This window comes from Pogona vitticeps, chromosome 3 (assembly GCF_051106095.1).
Source record: "Pogona vitticeps strain Pit_001003342236 chromosome 3, PviZW2.1, whole genome shotgun sequence".
In the NCBI taxonomy this organism is placed as follows: domain Eukaryota; kingdom Metazoa; phylum Chordata; class Lepidosauria; order Squamata; family Agamidae; genus Pogona; species Pogona vitticeps.
This window is the reverse complement of record NC_135785.1, coordinates 6,149,077-6,174,019: the sequence shown is the minus strand read 5'-3', so window position 1 is coordinate 6,174,019 and position 24,943 is coordinate 6,149,077. Positions and strand designations below refer to the sequence as shown.

General features: G+C 43.1%; 2 protein-coding genes across 2 annotated transcripts in view; one reads left to right on the top strand and one right to left on the bottom strand.

Annotated features, from left to right (window-relative positions):
• LOC110088872 (cytochrome P450 2J4) overlaps nt 1-12,114 on the top strand; it is a 37,550-nt gene extending 25,436 nt beyond the window's left edge. Inside the window, exons 6-9 of the mRNA XM_020811486.3 lie at nt 891-1,032; nt 2,093-2,280; nt 4,927-5,068; nt 11,102-12,114. Coding sequence (XP_020667145.3) covers nt 891-1,032; nt 2,093-2,280; nt 4,927-5,068; nt 11,102-11,280 — 651 coding nt within the window. The 3' untranslated portion in view covers nt 11,281-12,114. The remainder of the gene's footprint in view (nt 1-890; nt 1,033-2,092; nt 2,281-4,926; nt 5,069-11,101) is intronic.
• A 1,671-nt stretch (nt 12,115-13,785) lies between these two features.
• LOC110088882 (cytochrome P450 2J1) lies at nt 13,786-23,804 on the bottom strand. Its single transcript, XM_072993279.2, has 5 exons — nt 23,712-23,804; nt 21,387-21,528; nt 20,037-20,224; nt 17,906-18,047; nt 13,786-16,077 (listed from the first exon to the last, which is right to left on the bottom strand). Exons 1-5 carry the CDS (start codon nt 23,802-23,804, stop codon nt 15,887-15,889), a joined length of 756 nt encoding a protein of 251 aa, XP_072849380.2. The 3' UTR covers nt 13,786-15,886.
• Nucleotides 23,805-24,943: the final 1,139 nt, after the last annotated feature.

The following is a 24,943-nucleotide window of genomic DNA, read 5'->3' as shown; positions in this document are numbered from 1 at the left end:
AGGAACGCCTACTCCCACCAAGTTCTACCCGGGTCACACGAGCGAGCCAGGAGGTGAGGCTGAGGAGCTTAACGCTGAGGGAGGCCCGAAAAGAGAAAACAAGAAATAGGGCCTTCTCGGCGGTGGCTCCTCGCCTTTGGAATAACTTACCTCCTGGCATTCACGGAGCTCCCTCGCTGGGCACCTTTAAGAACCTATTAAAGACTTGGATGTTTCGGCAGGCCTTCTCTCCAGATTACTTTTGATTTTCTTCTCTCCTTTATTGTCTCCCTATTTTTAATTGTTGTTGTAATTATGCTGTTTTATGTTATTGTATTTTATCTCTGTTGTTGGCCGCCTAGAGTAGTCCACCACGACTAGATAGGCGGGATATAAATTAAATTAATAATAATAATAATAATAATAATAATAATAATAATAATAATAATAATAATAATAATAATAATAATAATAATAATAATAATAATAATAATAATAATAATAATAATAATAATAATAATAATAATAATAATAGTCTCTCGAGACTGAAGGATGCCTAATCCTACAGGAGTGACTCATCTTCAGTCATCTTTTCTGTTTCCTGGAGCCTCTCACTGCTTGTTACCCTGTTCCTCCTGATGAGGCTTGAGAAGGATGGAGCAGGTGCTAAGCACAGAGGGTGTGATTTGTGCAGCACAGGGGCTATTCACAAGTAGCTGTGTTCATTTGTCTTCCTGTCATTTGCGCCGGGTTGCTTGCAAGCAACAAGCATCTCTGGTGTTAGTCCCAGTTACAATGCTTTCTCCTGGACAGGGATTCGTCAGGCTTCAAACCCTAGACATTTTCTAGGTTGAAGCCGAGAAGCACCTCGAACGGTTTGACAAGACACTTTGTTTTTATTAAATCTACAGACCAAAGACCAGCCCAAACCAGCCTATGACGAAAATAATATGATCCAGAGTATATTTGACCTTTTCTTGGGTGGGACCGAGACGTCCAGTACCACCCTCTGTTGGGCATTGCTCTATATGGTGCTTTATCCGGACCACCAAGGTAAGAGGAAAAGCAAGTAGGATTGCTGATCTCTGGGCAGTGGCCAAAGTCTTGGGGACGGCTGTACTTATCTGAGTCTCCAGGTGGGCAGACACATCCCCAGAGGAGTAGTGCTGGAGGATGAGGCAGTTTGATTTTGGTGGCTTGCTCCACCTATGTCAGTCTCCATGCTTAATAGCTGTTACCACAGGCAGAACATTTGCAAAGATCAGGTGTTTCCTGAAACTCTTCTGAAAACTTGGATTCTTTGGCTAAAACTACCAGAATTCTGTCTGATTTCTGCTGAACTCTTGTAGCTGTAGTGGGGGGTGGGGGTGGGAGAGAGAGGGAGATAATCTGAAAGCCCCACGTCTACTCATAAGTTGCAATGCTGGCGCATCACTCCCTGCCTTGCTCCAAATGGCACAATGGGCCCAACATTTGTGTGACGATATGCCAGAAACAGAGCAACACACACACATTCTTGCTGAGGCTCTGAGCTCTAGCATCAGCAGTGATGGGCGCCCTGGACTTGATGACTGAGCAGTTATGTTAGAGTAGGGTTGCCAGATACACGGGTACTAAAAGGAGGACATTGAAAGACAAAAAGGAGGACAAAGGAGGACATATTGAATATTTCATTTGAATCGTTCCAGATTAAACCCACAATCAATACAATTTTATTACAATAGCTGCCAATAAATGTCTCTTAGTGAACCGACCAAGAAACAGTCATGTTAAAAATTAAAAATAAATTCAATGGAGGTTTTTTTTCAAAATACCGGGGGTGGGCGGGCAGGTGGTGGAGGGGAAAGCCAGGGGGAAGGGGGTCCTTCCACCTTTCCCCCTCCCATCCAAAATGATAACATAAAATATACAAAAGCCTGACATTTTATCTTTGCCTGCCTGACGGAGGACATTAGGCTAAAAAGGAGGACATGTCCTCCTTTTGCCTGACATCTGGCAACCCTATGTTAGAGTGACATCTTTGGGATTAGCTATCTGGGTATTCCCCCATCCCTAGAGAAAGTGAGCCCATGGAATCCTATGCCTGAAGAACACTCTGCTTGTTTCTCCTCAGCAAAAGTCCAGAAGGAGATAGACATGGCTCTGGTTCCTAGACAAACTATCTGCTATGAGGATCGGAAGAAGCTGCCTTTCACAAATGCTGTGATTCATGAGGCGCAACGCTTCAGCAACATTATCGCTGTCGGCTTGCCCAGGTTATGCGTGAAGGACACAACGATCCGTCAGTATCATCTTAAAAGGGTAAACAGATCTCAAGGGTCTGACTTCACGCCACAGAAAAGGGAGATCACCAAGCTAGTCATTTAAAAAGGAAATTCCTCATGTTACTCATTACTTTGAGGCACTGAAGGTGCTGTTAACATTATTCTGCAGAGCTGTCGCCGTGTTATTCTGTGCAAGGGTTTCAACAAGAAAAAACAGAAAGATGTTGCAGCATTTTAAAGACTGACTGCTATATTTTAAAGTAAGCTTTCACAGAACATCGTTCACATCTTCAGACATGTGAGCTATAATACGGAGACTACTCCATGGTAAAAGAGGTTTCATGCAAGGCCCTAAAATCGATGGTTGCATTTCACACCCAGTAATCATTTATGGCCCCTCTTTGATATTCAGTTCTTTTCAAGTCTAGCATTGCAAATATTAAACAATTGCATTGTGCATTATTAAGGCATTTGTATTGGAATATTTCACATTCTGGAGTAGGGAAAAATTCCAGACACAATTTAAAAGGGTGTAGTTTAATCATTACTACAGCTTTGGAGGAAAAGCTAATTATTCCAAAGCACTAAAAATTACAGAGCAGTTTATAATGTGCGCAGTAAATGTATTTATAATAATTAGATACAAGTTCATTACTTGAGTTACAGGCTTGTTCAGGCTGGTTTCCAACACTGGAGGCATTCAAGAAAAACTTAGATGATCATCCGACAGATATGCTTTGATTGTATTCCTGCCTTGAGCAGGGGGTTGGACTTGATGACCTTTTAGGCCCCTTCCAACTTCACAATTCTATGATTCTCTTTGGCCTCGTAGTTTCTTGTATCAAGACCCACCAGAGACCTCCAATGCCGTTTTCCAACTATCAACATTTCTACCCTGGGGGCAGTTTATAATTGTCGGGTTTCTTCCTCACCAGAGCATTAATTAGTTTCCATAGGAAATTAAAACAATGGGTCTATGGTTATGGCAGACTTTGGCATCTAAAATATCATGGCAGAATTCACAGCGAAACACTCCGCTGATCGGCGGTTTTAAAATGGCCACCGGAAAAACAAAATGGCCACCCACTGTTTTCAGGGACTGATTCCTCGCTTTAGAGGCACCGAAAATGGTGGTGCTATGGAGGATTTTCTCTTAAGGTGAGTTTTTAAGCCCACAGGAACGCATTGAAGGTGTTTCAATGTGTTTCTATGGGCTTTTTAATATTGCTTTGCAATGAAATTGCTTAGCAACGTTTGGATCCATTGATGAAGGCTTTTAATCAGGCCTTAAGAACTCATCTTTTTCAAGTTGTGCGTCAAAGTGTGTTTTGATCCACGACAGCTCACACTGGTACAAATCTCTTAGTTCCAGAGCAGCTGGTACAAATTTATTAGTTCCACACATGGTGCAGTGTTTAAACTGCAAAACTACAGTCAAGATTCTGCTCACTATCTGAGTTTGATCCTGACAGGCTTAGGTAGCTGGCTCGAGGTTCACTCAACCTTCCATCGTTCCAAGGTTGGTAAATTGAGCACCCAGCTTGCTGTGGGTGGACAGCAATGTGTACCCTGCATAATTAGATCAGAGAGTGCTTTAAGCACTATGGGGTGGCATGTAAGCAGCATATTTGCTTTTAGAACTGTAGAGCTGGAATGGGCCCTATGGACCCACTCCATAAGGCCCAACCCCTATCAAGAAGGCACGGTAGGGAATTGAACTCCCAAGTTTAAACCACTGAGCTATCTTGCAGTTCCTAATATCTGTCATTGGGAAGCCATTCTGTTTCTACCTATTATGTCTGAACTTTTGTTCAGTCGTTTAGTCGTGTCCGACTCTTCGTGACCCCATGGACCAGAGCACGCCAGGCCCTCCTATCCTCCACCGCCTCCCGGAGTTGTGTCAAATTCATGTTGGTTGCTTCGATGACACTGTCCAACCATCTCATCTTCGGTCGTCCCCTTCTCCTCTTGCCTTCACACTTTCCCAACATCAAAGTCTTATGTCTGAACAGTCTGAACAGTCCAGAGTATATAGGATATGGATCAGGACAGTCATCTCTGTTCAAAACTGCCAGCCTGCTGATTACATAGACCAGTGCTAGGCAATCTGGTGCCCTCCAGCTTGTTTTGAACTAAAGTTGCCAGAATCCCAATGCATCATGGCCATCCCACTGACATCAGAACCACCTCTTCATCTTATCCACTTATCTACCTGTCCCCAACAGTCCAAAGCCGGGCTGTCTCATGCCCCTATTTTGCAATGAACATTTGTGCAATGTTCCTGGAGTTGGAATAAGAGGCAGGATATACCGTATTTTTCCGTGTATAAAATGACACGTTTTGCTTAAATAATTTGAGAAAAAACTGAGGGTCGTTTTATACACGGATGGCAGATCTTTACCCCTGCCTTTTGCGAAGGCATGGGGCTTAGCAAAAAGGAAGGGGAGGGATTGCTTCCTTCCTTTTTGCTAGGCTCTGTGCCTTCTGAAAAGGCAAGGAAAAGTGGCAATCACTTTTACAGCTGCTTTCCTTGCCTTTTGCCAAGACACGGGGCTTAGTGAAAAGGGAGCCCTTTCATCCTTGCTTTTTCTAATTTGGGGTTAGAAAAGGGGGAAAAATCATCTTATACTTTGGGTCATCTTATAAACGGAAAAATATGGTAATGGTCATTTTTCTATTCCAGGGCAGCGTCATCTTTCCAAACATGGCTTCTGCACTCCACGATCCGAACGAATGGGAGAGCCCTCTGCTGTTCAATCCACATCACTTCCTTGACAAGGACGGCCATTTCATCTGCCCAGAAGCCTTCATACCATTTTCTTTAGGTGCCTTGACAAATCATTCCCATTTCTTCCACTCTTGGACATATCTCTACCAATGGATACAATCTACAGATGGGCATGAACTGGTTTGTCCTGGTTCCTCCTAGTTCATTGAGGATGAACATGCTCCCCTTCCCTGCCTCCTCTGGATCAATCAACCAGGCCCAGCAGTGGTAGCTTCCAGCACCTCTTCAACTGATCTTCCAGTCCTGGCAGCAGCTCAGGCTTCTCTGCCCCGCCCTCTTGGCTGATCTGCCAATCAGAGAAAAGGGTGGGGCCAAGAAGTCTGGGCTCTTGCTCCTGATTGAGAGATTAGCCGAGGAGGTGGGAAACGCAAGCAAGCAAGCTGGGCCCGGTGAGGGGCTGATTGTCTGAGGAGGCGGGGGAGGAGAGCAGCAGCATCTATTCTGCCACCTTTATGAACTGGGACAAACCAGGACAAACTGGTTTGTGCCCATCTCTGGTACAATCTCCGTTAATTGGATTGGGGGGAAAAAGTCTTATGTACTCGTTCTCTAGAACTACTTTAATCTTATGCATCAGGACTGGGCATTCTGTCACCCCCCCTCAAGGCATATTTTGCTGCAGAATCTTGCTGTACAACAATACCTACAAGCTTGACATGTTAGCCCACGGCCACCGGAAGGGACGTCATGTTCCTGATTACATCTGATTTCAGCCACTTCTTGCAGTTAAACATGCTGGGTTGAATTATCCTGACAAATCTATTGTATTTTGCAATGGAATATTATTTTTTAAAATTATTGTACTGATAATTAGTGTATTGAGACAAAAAAGGTTCTATTCCACTTTTTAGTGAAGTATGAGATCAAGAAGTAGACATGACGTCCTATTATGCTTAGTGGATTGGTTTCATTCCAGGACAACCATGGAATTCTAAGTGGGTTCAAGATATATTGATCCCACTGAGATATATACATTCAGCCCAATGGTAGCTGTAACTTTAACTTTAACCCTAACCCTTGAGGGATGTGGTGGCACTGCGGGTTAAACTGCAGAAGCGTCTGTGCTGCAAGGTCAGACGACCAGCCGTCGTTAAGTTCGAAGCCATGCGACAGAGTGAGCTCCTGTCGCTTGTCCCAGCTCCTGCCAACCTAGCAGTTCGAAAGCATGTAAAAATGAGAGTCGATAAATAGGTACCACCTTGGTGGGAAGGTCACAGTATTCTGTCTCTAGTTGCGCTAGCCACGTGACCACGGAAACTATCTTCGGACAAACGCTGGCTCTACGATGATGAGCACCACACCCTAGAGTTGGACATGACTGGACTAAATGTCAAGGGGAACCTTTACCTTTACCTTACCTTGACATAGTGGTAGAATTATGGTTTCAGAAAGTTCCCTCCAATTCATTTAATAATAACCATGTGCTGTGTAATCAATTCTTTCTGACTTATGATGACCCTTTTCAGAGCATTCGGGGTAGAGAGAACTCAGAAGTGGTTTGTTGCGTGCTGTTAATCACTGAAACCTGGCTGAACCCCACTATTCCAAACACTGTTATTGATATGGAAGGTTTTTTATTACATCGTTTGGACAGAGACAGGAATGTGGGGAAGTGCAGAGGAGGAGGATTGTGCGTGTTTGTTAGAGAGAGCTGGTGCACAAACTCAGAGATTATAACACGTCATAGCTCTTTGGAGCTGGAATATCTGTCTGTTAAATGCAGACCTTTTTACCTTCCACGGGAATTCAGCGTTGTTATTATTCTTGTTGTTTATATTCCGCCGGATGCAAATGCTGATTTGGCGCTGGGTCATCTGGGCGATGAAATTGGCAACTTGCAAAGTAAATTTCCGGATGCTGTATACATTATTGCAGGAGACTTCAATCATGTAGATCTACGTGCAGTCCTCCCCAAATTCCATCAACATGTAAGGTGTGCTACTAGGGGGCTGAACACCTTAGATAAGGTCTACACGAATATTGCAAATGGATACAGGATATTACAATTGCCACACTTGGGCCAGTCTGACCATATGTCCCTGTTTTTAGCTCCGGAGTATATTCCTCTGAGAAAACAGTCAGGGCCAGTAGTCAAGACAGTGAAAAGCTGGCCGGAGGGAGCAATGGAGCAGTTAAAGGACTGTTTTGAACAAACAAATTGGGAAATTTTTGACCATCCTGATCTGGAAGAACATACAGCTGCAGTGTTAGGGTATATGGCACACTGTATTGACACGGTCACAGTGGATAAACGTATCCGGGTTTATCCCAATCAAAAACCTTGGATGACCGGGAAGGTTAGACGCCTGTTGTATGCTAGAAATAAGGCTTTTAAGTCTGGGGATGATCTAGACTACAGTGCAGTAAGAACGAATTTGAGGAGAGGCATTAAGCAAGCTAAGGCCGAATACAAGAGGAGAATTGAAGACTGCTTTCTCAGCAATAACATGAGGCAAGTTTGGCAGGGGGTTCAACAACTAACAAACTACAAAGCAAAAAAGGTTTCCTCAGGCGGAGGTGTGGAGGTGGCTGAGGAGTTGAACAACTTTTTTGCTCGATTCGAGATCGATCAAACTGAAACTGTTCATTTGCCATCATTTACTCAGCAGAGTCCCCCCTTCATTGTGAATGAGCAGGATGTGAGACAGATTATGAAAATGGTTAACTCCAGAAAAGCAGCTGGACCCGACTTAATTCCTGGTCGGGTGGTAAAAGACTGTGCTGATCAGCTAGCCGGGATATGGACTGTAATTTTTAATAGATCCCTGACACTATGCGCAGTTCCCGTCTGTCTCAAGGCTTCCATCATCGTTCCACTGCCTAAAAAGTTGCCTACAAACAGTCCGAATGACTACAGGCCGGTGGCACTAACTTCAATCTTAATGAAGTGCTTTGAGCAGTTAGTTCGGAAATATATTATCTCCTGCCTTCCTCATCCCTTTGATGGGCTTCAGTTTGCTTATAAAGAAAATAGATCAACTGAGGATGCGATCAATACTGTGCTTTATATGGCTTTATCCCACTTGGAAACACAAGGGAATTATGTAAGAATGCTGTTCGCGGACTTTAGCTCTGCTTTTAACACCATTATACCCCACAGATTAATAGACAAACTTAAAGATCTTGATTTTCCAGATTCTATCTGTCTGTGGATTTTGGATTTTTTAACAAATCGTCCACAAAGGGTTAAACTGAATGACTACATCTCTACTGACAAGATACTCAGCACTGGCACTCCACAAGGCTGTGTCCTTAGTCCACTACTGTTCTCCATTTATTCATCGGATTGCACCAATAACCATCCCAGTAATAGGATTATCAAATTTGCAGACGATACTACACTAGTAGGACTTATCTCTGGGGATGATGAGTCTGCGTATCGGGACGAGGTATTACAGCTATCCCGCTGGTGCAAAAAAAACAATCTTTTATTTAACATCCAAAAAACCAAGGAATTCATAGTGTACTATAGGAAAAAAAGAGCAGACATTCAGCCACTGTATATAGATGGAGTTTGTGTGGAACAGGTGGTTGAATGTAAGTTTCTTGGGACTATCATAACAAATGACCTGACTTGGAGTGCAAACACTGCTGCGTTAATCAGGAAGGCACAACAACGGTTGTATTTTCTAAGGATTCTTAGAAAGCAACAATTGACTGAGAGTTTGTTGATCACCTTCTATCGGAGTTCGATTGAGAGCATATTATCCTACTGTCTCTGTGTATGGTTCACGAGCTGCACAGTGGCAGAGAAAAAGGCAATTCAAAGGGTGATTAAGACGGCCCAAAACATCATTGGCTGTTCACTCCCCTCTTTGGAAGAATTGTATAAGAACAGATGTAAGAGGAAGATATCTAACATACTGAAAGACTCCTCTCATCCAGGATATCAGCTCTTTAAACTATTACCATCAGGAAGGAGATTCAGGGTATTGAAAGCAAGGACAAGCAGATTCAAGAACAGTTTTTACCCAAGTGCAGTATTGAGTTTAAATGTGGGGCCATAGGTTTTTGGTGGATTTTAATTGCTGAGAGAAAACGGGGTATCTATATTTGGATGGTGAAAGTTGTGTATATTTTAACTTTTTTTTGTAGTGTTGTCCAGTTTTACCTTGGGGAAGAGCACCTCATTTCGTTGCACCCACTTGTGAGCGCAATGACAAATAAATTTCTTATGTCTTATGTCTTATGATTCCTTTCTTCTGCGCTCACCCTGGGACTGCACAGCTGTCCCAAGGCCACACAGGCTAACTCTACTCCCAGGAGGACCAGTGGGGAACTGAACTCCCAACCTCTGGCTCCATGGCCAGAGACCTAAAACACTCAGTTATCCTTTTTTTGCTTAGTCGTTAAGTCATGTCCGACTCTTCGTGACCCCATGGACCAGAGCACGCCAGGCCCTCCTGTCATCCACTGCCTCCCAGAGTTGGGTCAGATTCATTTTTGGTAGCTTCAATGACCCTGTCCAGCCACCTCATCCTCTGTCGTCCCCTTCTCCTCCTGCCTTCTCACTTTCCTAACATCAGCGTCTATTACATGGAGTCTTCTCTTCTCCTGAGATGGCCAAAGGATTGGAGCCTCTGCTTTAGGATTTGTCCTTCCTGTGAGCACTCAGGGTTGATTTCCTACAGAATGAATAGGTTTGTTCTCCTTGCAGTCCGGGAGAGTCTCAAGAGTCTCCTCCAGCCCCACAATTCAAAAGCATCCATTCTTCAGTGGTCAGCCTTCTTTACGGTCCAGCTCTCACTTCCATACATCGGTTATCCAGCTGGATACAATTCACTTACTATAATCTATAAAATTCTGATGAATGAAGATCAAATAACATCTGCTTTCTAATAGACAAGACAATTTCCATTGTTTATGGTTAGTGGCTTGTGGTCCCCATACTATGGTTAAATTTTCGTGGTTTCTGTCCAGAAGGCTTTTAACTGAAAAGTATCTATTATGAAATGATTGAAAACAGATAACTATTTTGATCCTCTGCCAATGGGAGGCGAACACACTTTTTCGACATATATTGTGTGGTCATCTCTGAAAACAGGTTGATGCTAAATGAGTGTGCATCTTTCCAGGTGTTCCATCTCACAGAATAAGAAAGCAGGGTCATAACTAGTAATTGCATGTCTGTGTCTCCCCTAGTCTTCAACCCCACTGTCCACACAAGAGAAGGAACACCTGTAGGGTTGTACCTGACTTATGTTTTGTTGTTGTCAGGCATGAAATAGGGGCACAAGGCAGCAAGGAAAGCCAGATGTTGTGACATCCAGGAGAAGTAAACAACTTGTTCCAACAAAGTTAGAAGCTCAAGCTAGAGGATGGATTTAATGTGTTTTTCAGAGACTTGCTCCCTCAAGTGGTGAAAGATGTATTTTTGCCAAGGAGTGTGATTTTCCTCACTCATATATCTTGCATTTAGCATGCTTTCTTTTGTCACTGGCCTCTGGAAGGTGAATTGGTCGGATTTGTAATCCTGTTGTGGAAGGAAACATAGCTTATAGGGAACAAGCATTTCCCTATGTCTATTCTGATGCTGAGATTAAGCTTTTATGGTCCCATCCTACAGCGGTATCTTTCAGACCCTGGTTCCTTCCTGCAAAGGGCAAAGTTTTTGCAGAAATACATGTTTGCCTTGAAGTCTTATTTTGGCCATGAAGTGTGATTCGTTGCAAATGGAGTTGTACGATTCAGCATGCAAACTGGTTATATCTCTGGTCACTTCTCAACTAGGGGCAATTTGCCTCCAAAAAGGTACGCCATTTGCCTAGCTTTGCATCGAGATTTGAGTTGACATTTGTTTTGCAACGAAGGAAACATGAAACGCTTCACTCAGTATTGGTCAGAGTGCCTGTTTGAGGCAGAGCACCAAATAAATGGCACCCACCATGATAAACCAAGAGCCATCAGATAAATGGCGGGTGTAGCTGTGACCCAGAAGAGATCTGGGAGGGAAGCCGCTGATGGCGTTTTTAATTAGAAAATATAGAACCTGCTTTTCAACAAGTTCTCAAGTGGCAATAAATGGACCCTTGCTTTGTTCCTTAACCTCTCTCCTTTTCTGTTTCTCCAGGGCATCGTGTGTGTTTAGGAGAAAATCTGGCCAAGACAGAGATGTTCCTTTTCTTCACCAACTTGCTGCAGGCATTCACATTCCACTTGGCGGAAGGGACAAAAGATATAAGCCTGGAACCGGTCCAGGGAGGAACCCTGCAGCCTCACTACTTTGAAATCTGTGCAATTCCTCGATAGGTCCCAGCTGGTGTGTGTCTTTGTGTGGCTTGAGTTTGGACAGCAAACTGCTCTTCCAACATGAGGTTGGGCAGCTTCTTCAGAATCTGGAGACTCAAAACTTTCATCCACAGGTGAAGAATACATTAGTAGACCTAAAGACAGCAAGAAGAAGTCGACACAGAGACCAATAATTTTTACAAACACAGTCTGAATGTGGTACCCGGGATATGACCTCGACTTTACAGAGCGTTCCCCCATTTCTGCTCTTTGGAGACTGCCTCCTCGGGGCACCAGCTGTTGAGGGGATGTTCTCTTAAAGCCATGGAAGGGCAGGTAGAGTTCTGCCTCTCAAGCTTCTGCCTGGAGGTGGGTGAGAATTCATAACACATCATTCAAGCCTTCATGAAGGTCTTCTGCCTTCTGCTTGAATGGGGCTGTGGGGGCAGAAGGTTTAGAAGCAGGAGAATTGGGCAATAGCTGCAGCACTCAATGGCATTTAAGAAAAAGAAGTCAATTTGCTGGGGAGAGAGCAGGGGGTGGTCTTTGGAGAACACTTAGGGGAAGATTGGGTCACCATTGCCTGCACCGATTATAATACTTCTTTTTACGCTGGTCAATGACTGTAATAAAGACAATGCGTATACTGTATATAAGACTTCTTCTGGTTAATTACTCACCCTGGTGTCTTCACTGATCCAAGCTCTGGCTTAGCTAGGATTCCAGGACAAAACAGATTTTAACATGACAACATGTATGGCACATTGCCCCCCCCCCGATCAATGAATAAAGAGGAGTAACATCATCAAAACTGGAACAAGTTCAAAGGGCAACAAGGGGTGATCAGGGGGTACTGGAAACCAAGCCCTAGGAGGAAAGACTGAAAGAACTGGGCATGTTTAGCCTTGAGAAAAGATGAATGAGTGAAACTAGGACATCATGTTTCAAATACTAGAAAGGTAGTCATACAGAGGAGGGGCAGGATCTGTTTCCTATCATCCCGCAGTGCAGATAATAGTGGGCTCAAGCTACAGGAAGCCAGATTTTGGCAGAATATCAGGAAAAAAACTTCCTAACTGTTAAAGCAGTACGACAACGGAACCCATGACCTCAAGAGGTGGTGAGTGCTCCAACACTGGAGGCCTTCAAGAGAAAATTGGACCACCTGCTGTAAGATCTGCTTTGATTTGGATTTCTGTCTTGAAAGCAGGAGCAGGAGGTTGGACTTGATGACCTTATAGGCCCCTTCCAACTCAACTGTTCTATGACTCCATGATCATCGTCATCATCGTCTTAGAACTGCAGAGCTGGAAGGGACCCTATGGATCATGCAGTCCAACTCCAAAGAGGCACCAAGGGGGAATCGAACTCCCAACATCTGGCTTCATAGCCAGATACCTAAGCCACTGAGCTAACCAGAAGTCCTGAGTGATGGGTTTAACAAGGGTCATGACTTTGTTAAACTGTTGAGCTTCCCCGTCTTTCAGAGGGGCTTTCCCGTGGCATGGGCTCTGGATCAGGAGCAGGGGGCACTCCTCTCACCTGTCTTACAAGGCCTTGGTATCCTGCTGTAGCACTTCAGCCCAGCATTGGCCAGCTCAACCAGAAGACCTTCCTGGGTCCATTTCCTCCTCCAAACCTCAAGACTTGACTTGCAATGTACCCTTGTGGGTCCCATATGGGGCATCAATCAGGGGTGGGCTGGTGTGCCATCCTTTATAGGTAAAGGTAGGAGGGAGGGAAGTACCCACGTGGCATTTTGGATGCATAAGGATTATTCAATTGTAGGTTACTGGATGAAGCTTCAGCAAATTGCTGTGCTTTTCTGGATCTCAGGGTGAGCAGTGATGGTGGAGGAGATAATTTGATCTCTCTTTAACGCCTGGACAACCATGTTCTCCAATTTCAAGTCACACCATACTGTACTTTACTAGCTCAACACGAAGTGTTTCTCTCTCACTTCCTCTCCCCATATGTGTTTGTATTGCACTTGCTTTTATTTGGAACTGATTCTTATGCAAATAAAATAATTTAGACTGGTGGGGTGTAGCTGATTCCTCTTCCAACTCCAAAAATGCCCCAGTCTAAAACATGCTGACCAAGTTTAAAACTGTTTAGAAAACCACCTGGAGAAGACATCTATGTGTGGGTTGGAAAACTCCAGAGGCAGACTTCGAATACAGCTTTAGGCAGAGAGATTGGCTGAATAGTTTAATGGTTTAGGTATCTGGCTATGGGGCCAGAGGTTGGGAATTTGATTCCTCCCTGTTTCTCCTGCAATTACAACTGGCCTGGGTGACCTTGGGCAAGCTGCACAGTCCCAGGGCGACACCAGAAGAAGGGAATAGTAGACCCCCTTTGTGCATTCTCTACCTAAAAAACTCTGGAAAAGTTTACCAGAAGTCAGAATTGACTTTAGGGCATGGCGCCTTTCAAAGGAACTCCCAGAACAGAGAATTCCAAGATTCCTAGTCCAACAATTCAGAACGGCATACCCCTCGTAAATATATTCCTTAGGTTTTGGTCTGGAAAAAAAGTGAAAGTTTGTATTAATTTCTCCCATACCTAAACACAGCTACATATATCGAATTGCTACAAGCTGATCTGTAGCCAGTCTGATTTGATTTGTATCTAAATATTTCAAAGTATTTGTAGGTATAGGCATGTGTTTGAATAATGGCAAAAGCATGAACATGGGGAAAATAGGCAAAGGAGCGAAATGCAGTGCCATCAACTACAGCCTCCAGTGTGCATGCAAAGCTTTTGCCAGTTTCCTTCCTTCCTTCCTTCCTTCCTTCCTTCCTTCCTTCCTTCCTTCCTTCCTTCCTTCCTTCCTTCCTTCCTTCCTTCCTTCCTTCCTTCCTTCCTTCCTTCCTTCCTTCCTTCCTTTTATCCATCATCAGCTCCTCCCTCCCTCCCTCCCTCCCTCCCTCCCTCCCTCCCTCCCTTCCTTCCTTCCTTCCTTCCTTCCTTCCTTCCTTCCTTCCTTCCTTCCTCTTATCCATCATCAGCTCCTTCCTTCCATCAGAGCCATGCAATGTACTCCTTGCCCAGCTTCCACTAATCCGTCCTGCCTGGTTGCCCAGCTGTCAATCAATCTTGGATCCTCTAAAATAGAAGCTCTTACACTGGCTTGTTAACTTCCCAAGCAAAGTTTAGTACTCTGGGGAATCCTGACTTGATTTGCGCATTGTCTTGGGCTTCCTTGTTTTGCTTCAGATTGTTTCGGAACCTACTATCCCTGCTTCACTTTGTTTTCCGCATACATTCCAAATCTGAAGCATTTCTCTACTCACAGTATAACTTTAAGAGGTGAATTCCCTCAGCTTAAGGAGCCACCATTGGCCTTATGAGCTGAGTACTGAACCACATGGCTCAGGCTGTGACTACACTGGCAGACGGAATCAGAACGATTCAGCGTTGCTGTGGCTTGAGTCTCGGCCTATTATATATGCTTCTGTTAGGATTAGGTGGCCAAACAGAGACCACAGATTCTTTTCAGTGCTCACACTGGTCCCCTAGTCTGATCTAGTTTGATCCACATCACCGTCCACAGCCCCACTTCCTTTGATCTCACCCTCTGACAATCCTTGGCTTTCCTTTTAGTTTTTCATTGTGAAGCTGGTGTCATGTTTAAAGTGTTGCACAGCATTAGGAAAAAGGGACAGATTTCCAAAATTCTCCATAATGTACAAATACAAACACAGACATGGCATGGAAAAATACTCATCTGCTGTAGTTTGTTGGAGTAGTTTCTTCTTCATGTTGGTTTTTAATCTTCTTTTTTTTGTCTAGCTCTGCTTTCATATATCAATGCAACGATAAACTGGTCAAATGATAAACTTAGTAGTTTATTTAACTTTTAAAAAAAGAACAGGGAGAAAGATTGGGGAGGGTGTTCCTCCTGTTCAAAGCATCACACAATATGTCACCATAATAGTTCCCATAATCACGTCCTTCATCCTTTTGTTCTGCAACTGATTCCACTGAGACAATGTTGTACGAATTGCACCAGGCAAAAAATAAAAATACAAGAAGCCCCCCAGGGGCAGGAGAAAAGACTCTGCGTCTGAGGCAAAAAGCATATGGTTGATTCACATTTGGCCTTTGCATTGTGTAATCAGTTTTTTTCCTAAAGTCTGAATTTATCCATTTTGCCCCCACAGTAAATCCCACACTATTCGATAATGTAGTTGCAGCATGAGTACACGGCCAATAATATCTGTGGTGATTTTTTAACTTGAGTCAATTCACCTCCCAGAAGGACACCATTTGGGTAATTAAATAAGAACACTAAAATTGCCATTAATTCTCTGTGAAGAGGCATTTCAAAGATGAACCCAACGATTCCAGGAGAACGTTCAGAATAATTCAGTAGATGGATTCCCCACCATTCCCAGTACCCAGCTCCTCAAACTGGTCTAAGTTTTCACCTTCAACTGAGGATGGAGCACGGTGGTGGGGACCGTTTCAGCTGAGCCTCAGTTTCCCCTGACGTTCTCATAGGCTGGAGCCCTCTTAGCAGTGAGCCAGTCAAGAGGGAAGGTGAGAAGATGAGGTGTCAGGAGAAGGCACAGGAGGGGAGATCACAGTCAATGAGAACACTGTAGAATATTTTAATATTTTGCTAGGAGGAACTGATGCGGGGAATGGCACGTATCTGATAAGGCTCGGGATGCAAAGTGAACCCTAATACAGGCTCCTTGTCGAGTTCTTCTACTCCTCTGGTAGGCTGGAAATGGAATGCTCTCAACAGGTAGGTGAGGAAGAGGAAGAGTTCCATTTTCCCCAGCTGTTCCCCAAGACACACCCGAGCCCCTGTGAAGGAAGGGCAAAAGAGGTGTGAGTCGGAATTGTTTTGAAGCGTCTTGAAAGAATGTGGACTTTTTAAAAGAACACATACAATTGGTTTTAATCTGTTTTAAAAATATTGTCATCTTCCTTTGGCAGCCGTGGTCATCAGAAAAGGGATACATAAATGCTATGAATAAATTAACACACTAAACAATCCTCTAGGTTCATTGGTCTTCACACTTGTCTGAATATTGGGATGCTGTTCTCTGATGTAATAATGGATACCCAAAACCGTGCGCTAGGGAGTACTCTATAAAAAAATACAGAATGATAATATTTGCTAAGAATAGGGGGGATACAACTTGCTAAGATGTGTGTTAGAGGGGCAGCTGTGCACAACAGGAGAATAAATTTTTAGGCAGAAGAAATAACATGCGAGTTTTAGTGTAGATGTGTTGAAAACTAGCCAACTGGACTCATGGGTCTGCATGCCAAAAGTTCTCGTTTTGACATCCAGCAGCTTTAAAGAACCTGAAGTAACAGAGCTCAGAATTAGGGAGGAAGCTAAAATTCATTCGGTTCATATTTTAATGACAAGAAACAGAATCAACACTTCCCAAATTAAGAGACAAAATGGATCATCATCATCATCATCATCATCATCATCATCATCATCATCATGCAAATTTAAAAGTACAGTAGGACTCTTGTATCCACGCGGGATTGATTCCAAGCCCCCACTCCCCTGCTGCAACTGAAAATGCTGTACATAGCATGGTAAAAGAAAATATCCAGAAAAAAAGTTTTTTTCACATATGTTACAAAAACTGACCACTAGAGGGAGTCAGAGACCACATTCAGCAATAAGAACATCTAGCGTGCTCTGTGGTTCCCTCTAGTAGCCAATTCTGGTAAATACATTGTGAAATATACATTTCTAGTTTTTTTCTTTTAATATCTTTTATATTTTCAAACTGCACTTAAGTAAAATTGTGGATACCGATCCTGTGAATACAGGGTCCTGCTGTAAAGGCAAAAATGATTGCTGGAGGGAAAATGATGTGAAAATCCACACTTCAGAGGAAAGTATTTGAGCAAGTGTGTGCATTAGCACAAACAGGGATAAAAATGTGTACAATGGTGCCCCGCTTGACAATGACCCCACTTGATGATGATCCTGCTTGACAATGAAATCGCTTGATGATGGTTCCTATGGTTTTTTTTCACTTTACGTTGATTAGGTGCCTGCTTCGCGAACCGTTTGTTTGCAAAATGATGTTTTTTCCAGCTCCACAAAATGGCTTCCCTTCGCAAAATAGCTTCCCTCCCTTCATAAAATGACTGTTTTCTGGACAGAAGCTTAGGAAGACAGCAATTTTAAACAGCTGATCGGCGGTTCTCTATGGGCAATCTCTGCTGGACGATGAGGTATTTCCCCATTGGAACACATTAACCGGTTTTCAATGCATTCCAATGGGTGCTTTTTTTTGCTTGACGACGATTTCACTTAACAGCGATTTTCCTGGAATGGATTATCATCGTCAAGCGGGGCACCACTATACACATTTTCATGAGCACAACATTGTACTCAGTAATGCATATGCAGTGCTCAAGTAGATGTGTGGCTCCATGGGAGAACAGGTAGAGGATTTTATTTCAGTTTTAAACAGGTGAAAATCTTCACCACATGAATATCTTTCCTCTTCTTTTTCTCTCCAAATTAATGGATATTGACAGATTTCATATTTTTATACATGGAACCGTTTTAAGACCTGTTCTACGAACCCAATACGGTTGCAGAAATAATCCTCGGTTATTTGAAAAATAAACATTCCATTTTATTTTTGTTTACCTGCTCCAAAAGGCACAAAGTCTTCTCGAAGCACAAAATTTCCATCTTCATCCAAAAAATGAGATGGGTTAAACTCTTTCGGGGTCTTCCATCGTTTGGGATCAAGAAACAAGGCGGGCATGTTTGCCATGAAAAAGGTCCCCTGAAAGGAAAATCAGTCAGTTCAGAGCATGGGGTAGAAAAGCAGAAGACGCTGTCCTATACAGCTGTGGTCCCCAACCTTGGGCCTCCAGATGTTCTTGGACTACAACTCCCAGAAGCCTTCACCACCACCTCTGCTGGCCAGGATTTCTGGGTGTTGAAGTCCAAGAACATCTGGAGGCCCGAGGTTGGGGACCACTGCTATACAGTGTATAGCCCTTGACCCCAGTTCTTGTTTCATGATTAGAGATGGACACAGACCAGCTGACAGGCAGACACATGCGCAGATAGATGCACATGGAGCAGACGCAGGTTCAAGGATCTGGGCCGTCTCCTTCTGTGCATGTGTCCACCGATAAGCTGAATGGCGGGCACTTGTACACAAGCAGCAGACTTGGGCTGGCTGCCTGTCAGGAGGGCAGCGACTGAGAAAAGCGCTGGCAGCAGCTTGAAGCCAAGGTAGGGAGCTGGCAGTTCAGCAGGCATCTCCGTTTGACCAAACGAAACAAAGTGCCGAGGGGGGGGGGGGGAAAGTTTGGCCCTTTGTTTTATTTCAGCCAAATGGGATCCCCGGACCATGGACTGAACCACCAACCAGTCCAGTTCATGCTTTTTCTTCTTCTGGCTTGTGGATCAATTTGTGCCCACCTCTTTTCGTGACCTATGAGATTTTTGAAGCAAAAAACGAACGGCTTGGATAAAAGCTCCTTCTTCTTCCTTTTTGGAAGATTGGTTCAGAGAATTTGTTAAATGCTTCCAGTCACCCTAATAAACAGAACAGCACACAGTGATATCAACGGAGATGGTGTAGCCAATGCAGGTGTGTATGTGTAAGCTCTGTTGTAGCAGAATATTGTTGGAGATTTTACAGCTTTGCTTGCTGCCTTGAGAAGGTGTGGCTGGAAGGGACCTTTCTGGGCTGGGATGACTGTCAATCTACCCATCACTAACCAACTGTTTCCTCTTGCCTCTGAATTCAAAGAGAGCACCGCCTCCCTGCTCAGTTCTTTTACTCCCCTCTCTTGAGTTTGTTGAAGTCTATTGCTGAAAAGCCGTCATGTTTATCAGTTTGCTGTTTGATCTGTTCAATTGTAAGTAATTCAACTTTTTATTCTTTCTCCTGCTAATGTCTCAGAGTAAATTATTGAGATTGTAAGTGCCAGTTGATGAGGGGAAAAATGGGGGATGGTCTTCTCTGGAGAACTTGAAGCTATGTTGTGTGAATTCCTGCACTTCTGCTGCACAGCTAGAGGAATTTAATAAAAAAAAATCACAACTGGTGTTTCTGAGCAGATGGTTGAAAAATGCATTTAGTTCTCATTTCAGTTACCAGATTTATACTCTTTGAACCTCAAAACCAACCTAAATAAATATATTCACGAAGGCTTTCACGGCCGGGATCTAATGGTTGTTGTGGGTTTTTCGGGCTGAAATCCACAAGCACCAGCAAAACTTCAACAGAAAAGAGGAAAGTGTAAAGCTCAACAAAACTTGGTTCCCAGCTCTCAAAAATACAGCGTGCAAAAGGTCAACAAACTCTACCCAGCCACAAGGACAGGGGATCACTACACACAAAAGACCAGCTAATGACACCCATCAACCACAGGAACAGATAATCTCTTCTCCTTAGCACAACAATACACCCACAACAATACACACTAATCATCCATCTACAGAAAAAGACACAGGCCTATCTCATAGCCATAAATACTGCACTCCCAAAGCCAACTACACCAGAGCACAGAGTGCTGTCCTCTGAAGATGCCGGCCACAGAGACTGGTGAAATGTTAGGAAGAACAACCTCCAGAACACGGCCAAAGAGCCCGAAAAACCCACAACAACCATGGCTGAATATTGTTCTAGCTTCCAGCAGAAGAGGGCCCCCAGGCTTATTTTTTTAACCATGCAGCTTGGGGTGGTGGTGGTGGTTTCAGATTTGGGTTTTCTGGGGCCTTAAAACTGGGGTGCAGATATGTGCCTTTCCTTTACCTTGGGAATGTTGTAACCGCATATATTCACTTCTTTTGTACTTCTTCGAGGGACACCAAGTGGTAAGATATATCGTATACGCAGGATCTCATGAATGACAGCCTGGGTGTAGGGCAGCTTCTTACAGTCTTGGTAGCAAATGGAAGGAGACGAGCCCAAAATGTCTTCTAGTTCTTTGTAGACATTCTCTGAGAGAAATAATGAAAACAGAAGCTTCACTTTGAAAAGGGTGAGAAGCTTTATATAGCAAATGCCAGCCTGAATGTTGGAAGCTGTCAAATTTACTGTATTTTTCCGTGTATAAGACTATACTTTTCTCTAAAACCATTAGACTAAACGTTGAGGGTCGTCTTATACACGGAAGTAAGCTGAGGAGAGAACAAAAAGAAGTGGAGGGGAAAGCAGGGATCAAAGCGATCCTGCAGCGCTTTGATCTCCTTACACTTGCTAAGCCCCACTTATTTTTCTTAATATTGGATTGGAAAAATGGGGGGAGTCTTATACATGGGGTGTCTTATACATGGAAAAATATGGTACTTTGATTTGGATTTCCTGCCTTGGGCAGAGGGTTGGACTCAATGGACTTATGATCTCCTTCCAACTCATTTATTCTGTGATTCAACGATTCAGCCCTGTTCTGCGATGCAGGTTAAACAGAAGTTTTCAGCAGCATAACAGTTTCTTCCAATGATCACCATAAAATTCATGTATCCCTGCAACATTTATTCCCATTTTCCTAATGCTACTACTGGAAAACTCCATTCTAGGGGGCCAAATGACTTGTACGTGTTGAGGATTGCTGAGGATTTCCTTGAGGCCTTGCAATAGTCAATAATGGATAATGTTCAAATAACAGTGAATCATACAAGCTCTCTACGAGGCCCAAAGTACAGGGGGCATTTTCCAATCCCAACACGATATCAGGTTTCCATGATATCATTTGCCCCATGTCCAAAGAAATGCTGAATTAAGTCTATTTTGCCAAATGTTCAGAACCAGAAAACACAAAACAGAATAACAATAAAATCAAACCAGATAAAATAAAATGAAACATACGAGAGGAACTTGGTTGAATGAAGACAGCTTATTCTCTATAAATTTGATGAAGCAAAATCCCAAGGTGGTGAAACAAAACTAGTTTTCTTTTGTGCTGTTAAATTATTTCTGACTTACTGTCCTAATAGGGTTCCTGAGGAGTGGTTGGCCATTCCCACCATACAGGCTCTCTTTTCATCCATTAGACAGAGACAAAGATTTATCACAGAGCTGTTATGAAATCCTCCAGTCGGAAAATGCAACTTGCTACTAAGACAAGAAACAAACAGCCTTAGTATCTTTCCTCTCTCTTACCTTGGATGTCTGGATGATGGGCCATGAAGAGCAGACCCCATTGCAGACTATTGGTAGACGTCTCGACGCCTGCAGTGATCAAGTCAAAGATACACTGAACTAAGTTCTCTTCGTCATAGGTAGAGCCGGCGCTACCCTTGCTCTGTGGTTGATAAGAGAAAAGGTGAAAGATTCTTCAGACTCACTTCCAGATTAGTTGACCAACGCATGCACTGTGCTGCGTGTATTGACTATCCATCCATTTTTGGCCTTGCTTCATCATCCCAAAGCTCTTGACCAAACCAAGGAGCAGCTCAGCTTCTACAGCAATGGACAAAGGGGTTGGAAACAAAGGTTTTGACAGTCTTACCATGTATCCCCATTCCTGAGTTCACCTAGGGATTTGACAGGATGGCAATCCCTCCAGAGCTTCCAGGAACCCATGAAATTCCATAAATCTCTGGGGTATGGCCGTCTTTGTGGTGCCCCTACCCCGCCCCGCCATGGCGTGAGAGGGAGACAGGCACTGAAATACCAAGACAGGAGTTGAATGACGACAACAGGTAACCCCCCACCCACTCATATCCAGCTTATCTTCTCAATCCCCAAGGCAAAGATGATATCAACAGTACGTCTTTGACCTGCGGAGCAAGACTGGTGCCAAGTCTAGATGGTTGCAAGATCGTCACAGAGAGCCAAGGAATGGCAGCATGGTATGGCAGGGGAAGATCTGTTATATCTGAATTCAGAACATGGCCAGATTCCCTGAGTTGTACGTTACCTTCCCAATTGGGAACATAAGTTGCATGTAGGGGAATTCCCTTAGCATGGAGTGGAGCTTTGGGGAGGGCATAGCATCAGAGTAAGGGGCAATCCCGGGGTCTCTCTCCGACTGATTTTGACCAGATTAAACTGGTAGGCTGGACATTCCCTCCCCTTGCTATACCCTTAATATAAGAACCTTGGAGGGGAAAGATGTAGGGGGAAAAGGTACTCGTGAATATTTCTTTTTTCTAAAAACCATCAAGTGGATAAAAACAGGGGAAAATGCCACTGGTACAATTTGGTTTTACGTTATCAATTGCTTTAATTTGAGTGTGTGTCTTCATTAATATATCTTCTATTTTGTTGTAAACTCTCCAGAATGCTGCCTCATAGGGTGGTATATAAATTTACCGTATTTTCCATGTATAAGACACCCCCACTTTTCTAGCCCTAAATTAAGAAATCAACATTTTAAACATAAAACAGAACACATTTTTATTGAGTAATTAGGTAACATTTACATACCAGTGCTGTCATATTATGCGTCATGCTTTAACTTTATTCAGCCTCTGGGCTCAGAACGCTCAGACATTCTGAGTCCCTGTTGCATCTGAACAGTGCTACAATTGGTTTGTTCAGCATCAGCTGATGTCAGTTGCATACGGCTCATGACTGGAGGAAGGTAAGTCTCCTGACTGTAGGAAGCTAAGCCTCAGTGACTGAAGGACGCCTGTTTGCAGAGGCAAGGTATGGGCTGTTTTGTTCTCTCCTCAGCTTATTTCCGTGTATAAGAAAGCCCTCAATTTTTAGTCTAATGATTTTAGGAAAAAGTAGTGTCTTATACACAGAAAAATACGGTAATAAATAAATAATGTAGAGCCTATCACAGATCACATAGAACAGTGGTTCTTAACGTGGGCGATAATGCCCCCCAGGGGGCGATTTAATTTTTCAGGGGGGCGGTAGAACGAAAAGGGGCGGCGTGGGGGCGCTGGAGCAGAAGGGGGGCGGTAGGGGGGCGCTGGAGCAAGCCAAACCTGTGAAGATGGCTGCAGCCTTTTTACAGTGAGCATGAATATATATTTTCCCCCAATTTTAATTTAGTTTCAGACTTTTTGTCTTCAAATTTTTAGTTCTTACATTTGTTTTTATGCCCTTTTTATATTTCTTTTTGCGTCTTAAAATTCACTTGCAACTAAATCATTAAATGTTACTTTTTGGGGGGCATTTCATTTTCTTGGAATTGAATTTTGTTTTCAGGGGTCATTGGATTTAAGTGTCATAAATAAATAAATAAATAAATAAATAAATAAATAGATAGATAGATAGATAGATAGTTAAATAAATAAATAAATAAATAAATAAATAAATAAATAAATAAATAAATAAATAAATAAATAAATAAATAAATAAATAAATAAAAGATATCATCACCACGGGGAGGGGGGCGATGATAACTTCCTCAATGGCTCAAGGGGGCGTTTCTTTCAAAAAGGTTAAGAACCACTGACATAGAAGGTTAGAACAGATGCTGAACCTCAGCAATTTTAAATCCTGAGGCTTGGCTTCAGGTATACTTACTTTCTCCATCTGAAGTAGGTAGTATTCAATAAAGTCCTCTGGCTCATGTTGGAGCTGACACTGCTTATACTTCTCAACCACCTTCATTAGCATTGACTTAGACTGCTGTATTCTGAATAATGCCTTCTTATGAGGCCCTGGAAGACATTTCATAAGTAAGGGGCTTATTTCATAGAGCTGCAGAGAAGGAGAAAAGAAAGTTTTGTAATTATCCTGAGCGGGCTTAATGACCTTGTTCATCAAGCAGGTCCTTTGATTTAATATCATGTTCAAGAGCATCCTTGAGGCTGTGGCTATGTAGCTTGTGAGCATCCGCTTCATTACAGCTGCTCGTAGACACCAGACAGAAGCAATGGCCAAGTTTTTTTTAATCCCACTTCAGCTGGTTCGCCAGCTGCAGCACTTTTATGGAGAAATAAAATGATTCGGATTACTAATCTAGATTTCATTACCATAACTCTTTCTATATGGAGCCAGTCTGTTTTGTAATTGTTCCAAAAAGAAAAAGAAAGAAAGAAAGCGAATGTAGCATTTACCCCTTGTTATGCTAAATAAGTCATGTATTATTCATGTTTTATGCTGATGTGGTTGAGAGGTGAGGGCACTAAAGAGGTTAAAAGGCGGAGCCTGAGAGGACGAATCCATCAGTCAAGAGTCAGTCAGGAGTGGGAGAGTGAGTTAGTCAAGAGCCGGAGGCAGAAGAGAGAGATTGAGAGAGAGAGACTGGTTAAGATAAATACCGTATTTTTCACTCCATAAGACGCACCTTTCCATAAGACGCATCAATTTTTTAGGAGAAGAAAACAGGAAAATATAATCTGTTTTCTTTGCTCCATAAGATGCACAGACTTTCCACCCCCCCTGTTTTGTGGGGAAAAAAGTGTGTCTTATGGTGCGAAAAATATGGTAGATAGAGAAGGTAATTAATTATATGGCAAGAATAAGTATGTATAGAGAGACCTGTGAATGATTTGCTTGTGTACAATGAACATCTGAAGAACATCTGTGATTATTAATAACTTTGCTACACTTTAATAAATAAGTTTTGTTTGCATTCACAATACAAGTGTCTGATCAAACGTCATTTATTTTGTGGATTGAGGGAATCCACTGGTGGCAGTGAAAGGAAAACAACTGGAACCTTTGTGAAGGCACAAAACGTAGGTGCCTCAAGGAGGTGACCGTCACAGCAATCTACAGCTTGAATGTCAGAGCTAGAGATGGGCAGGAAA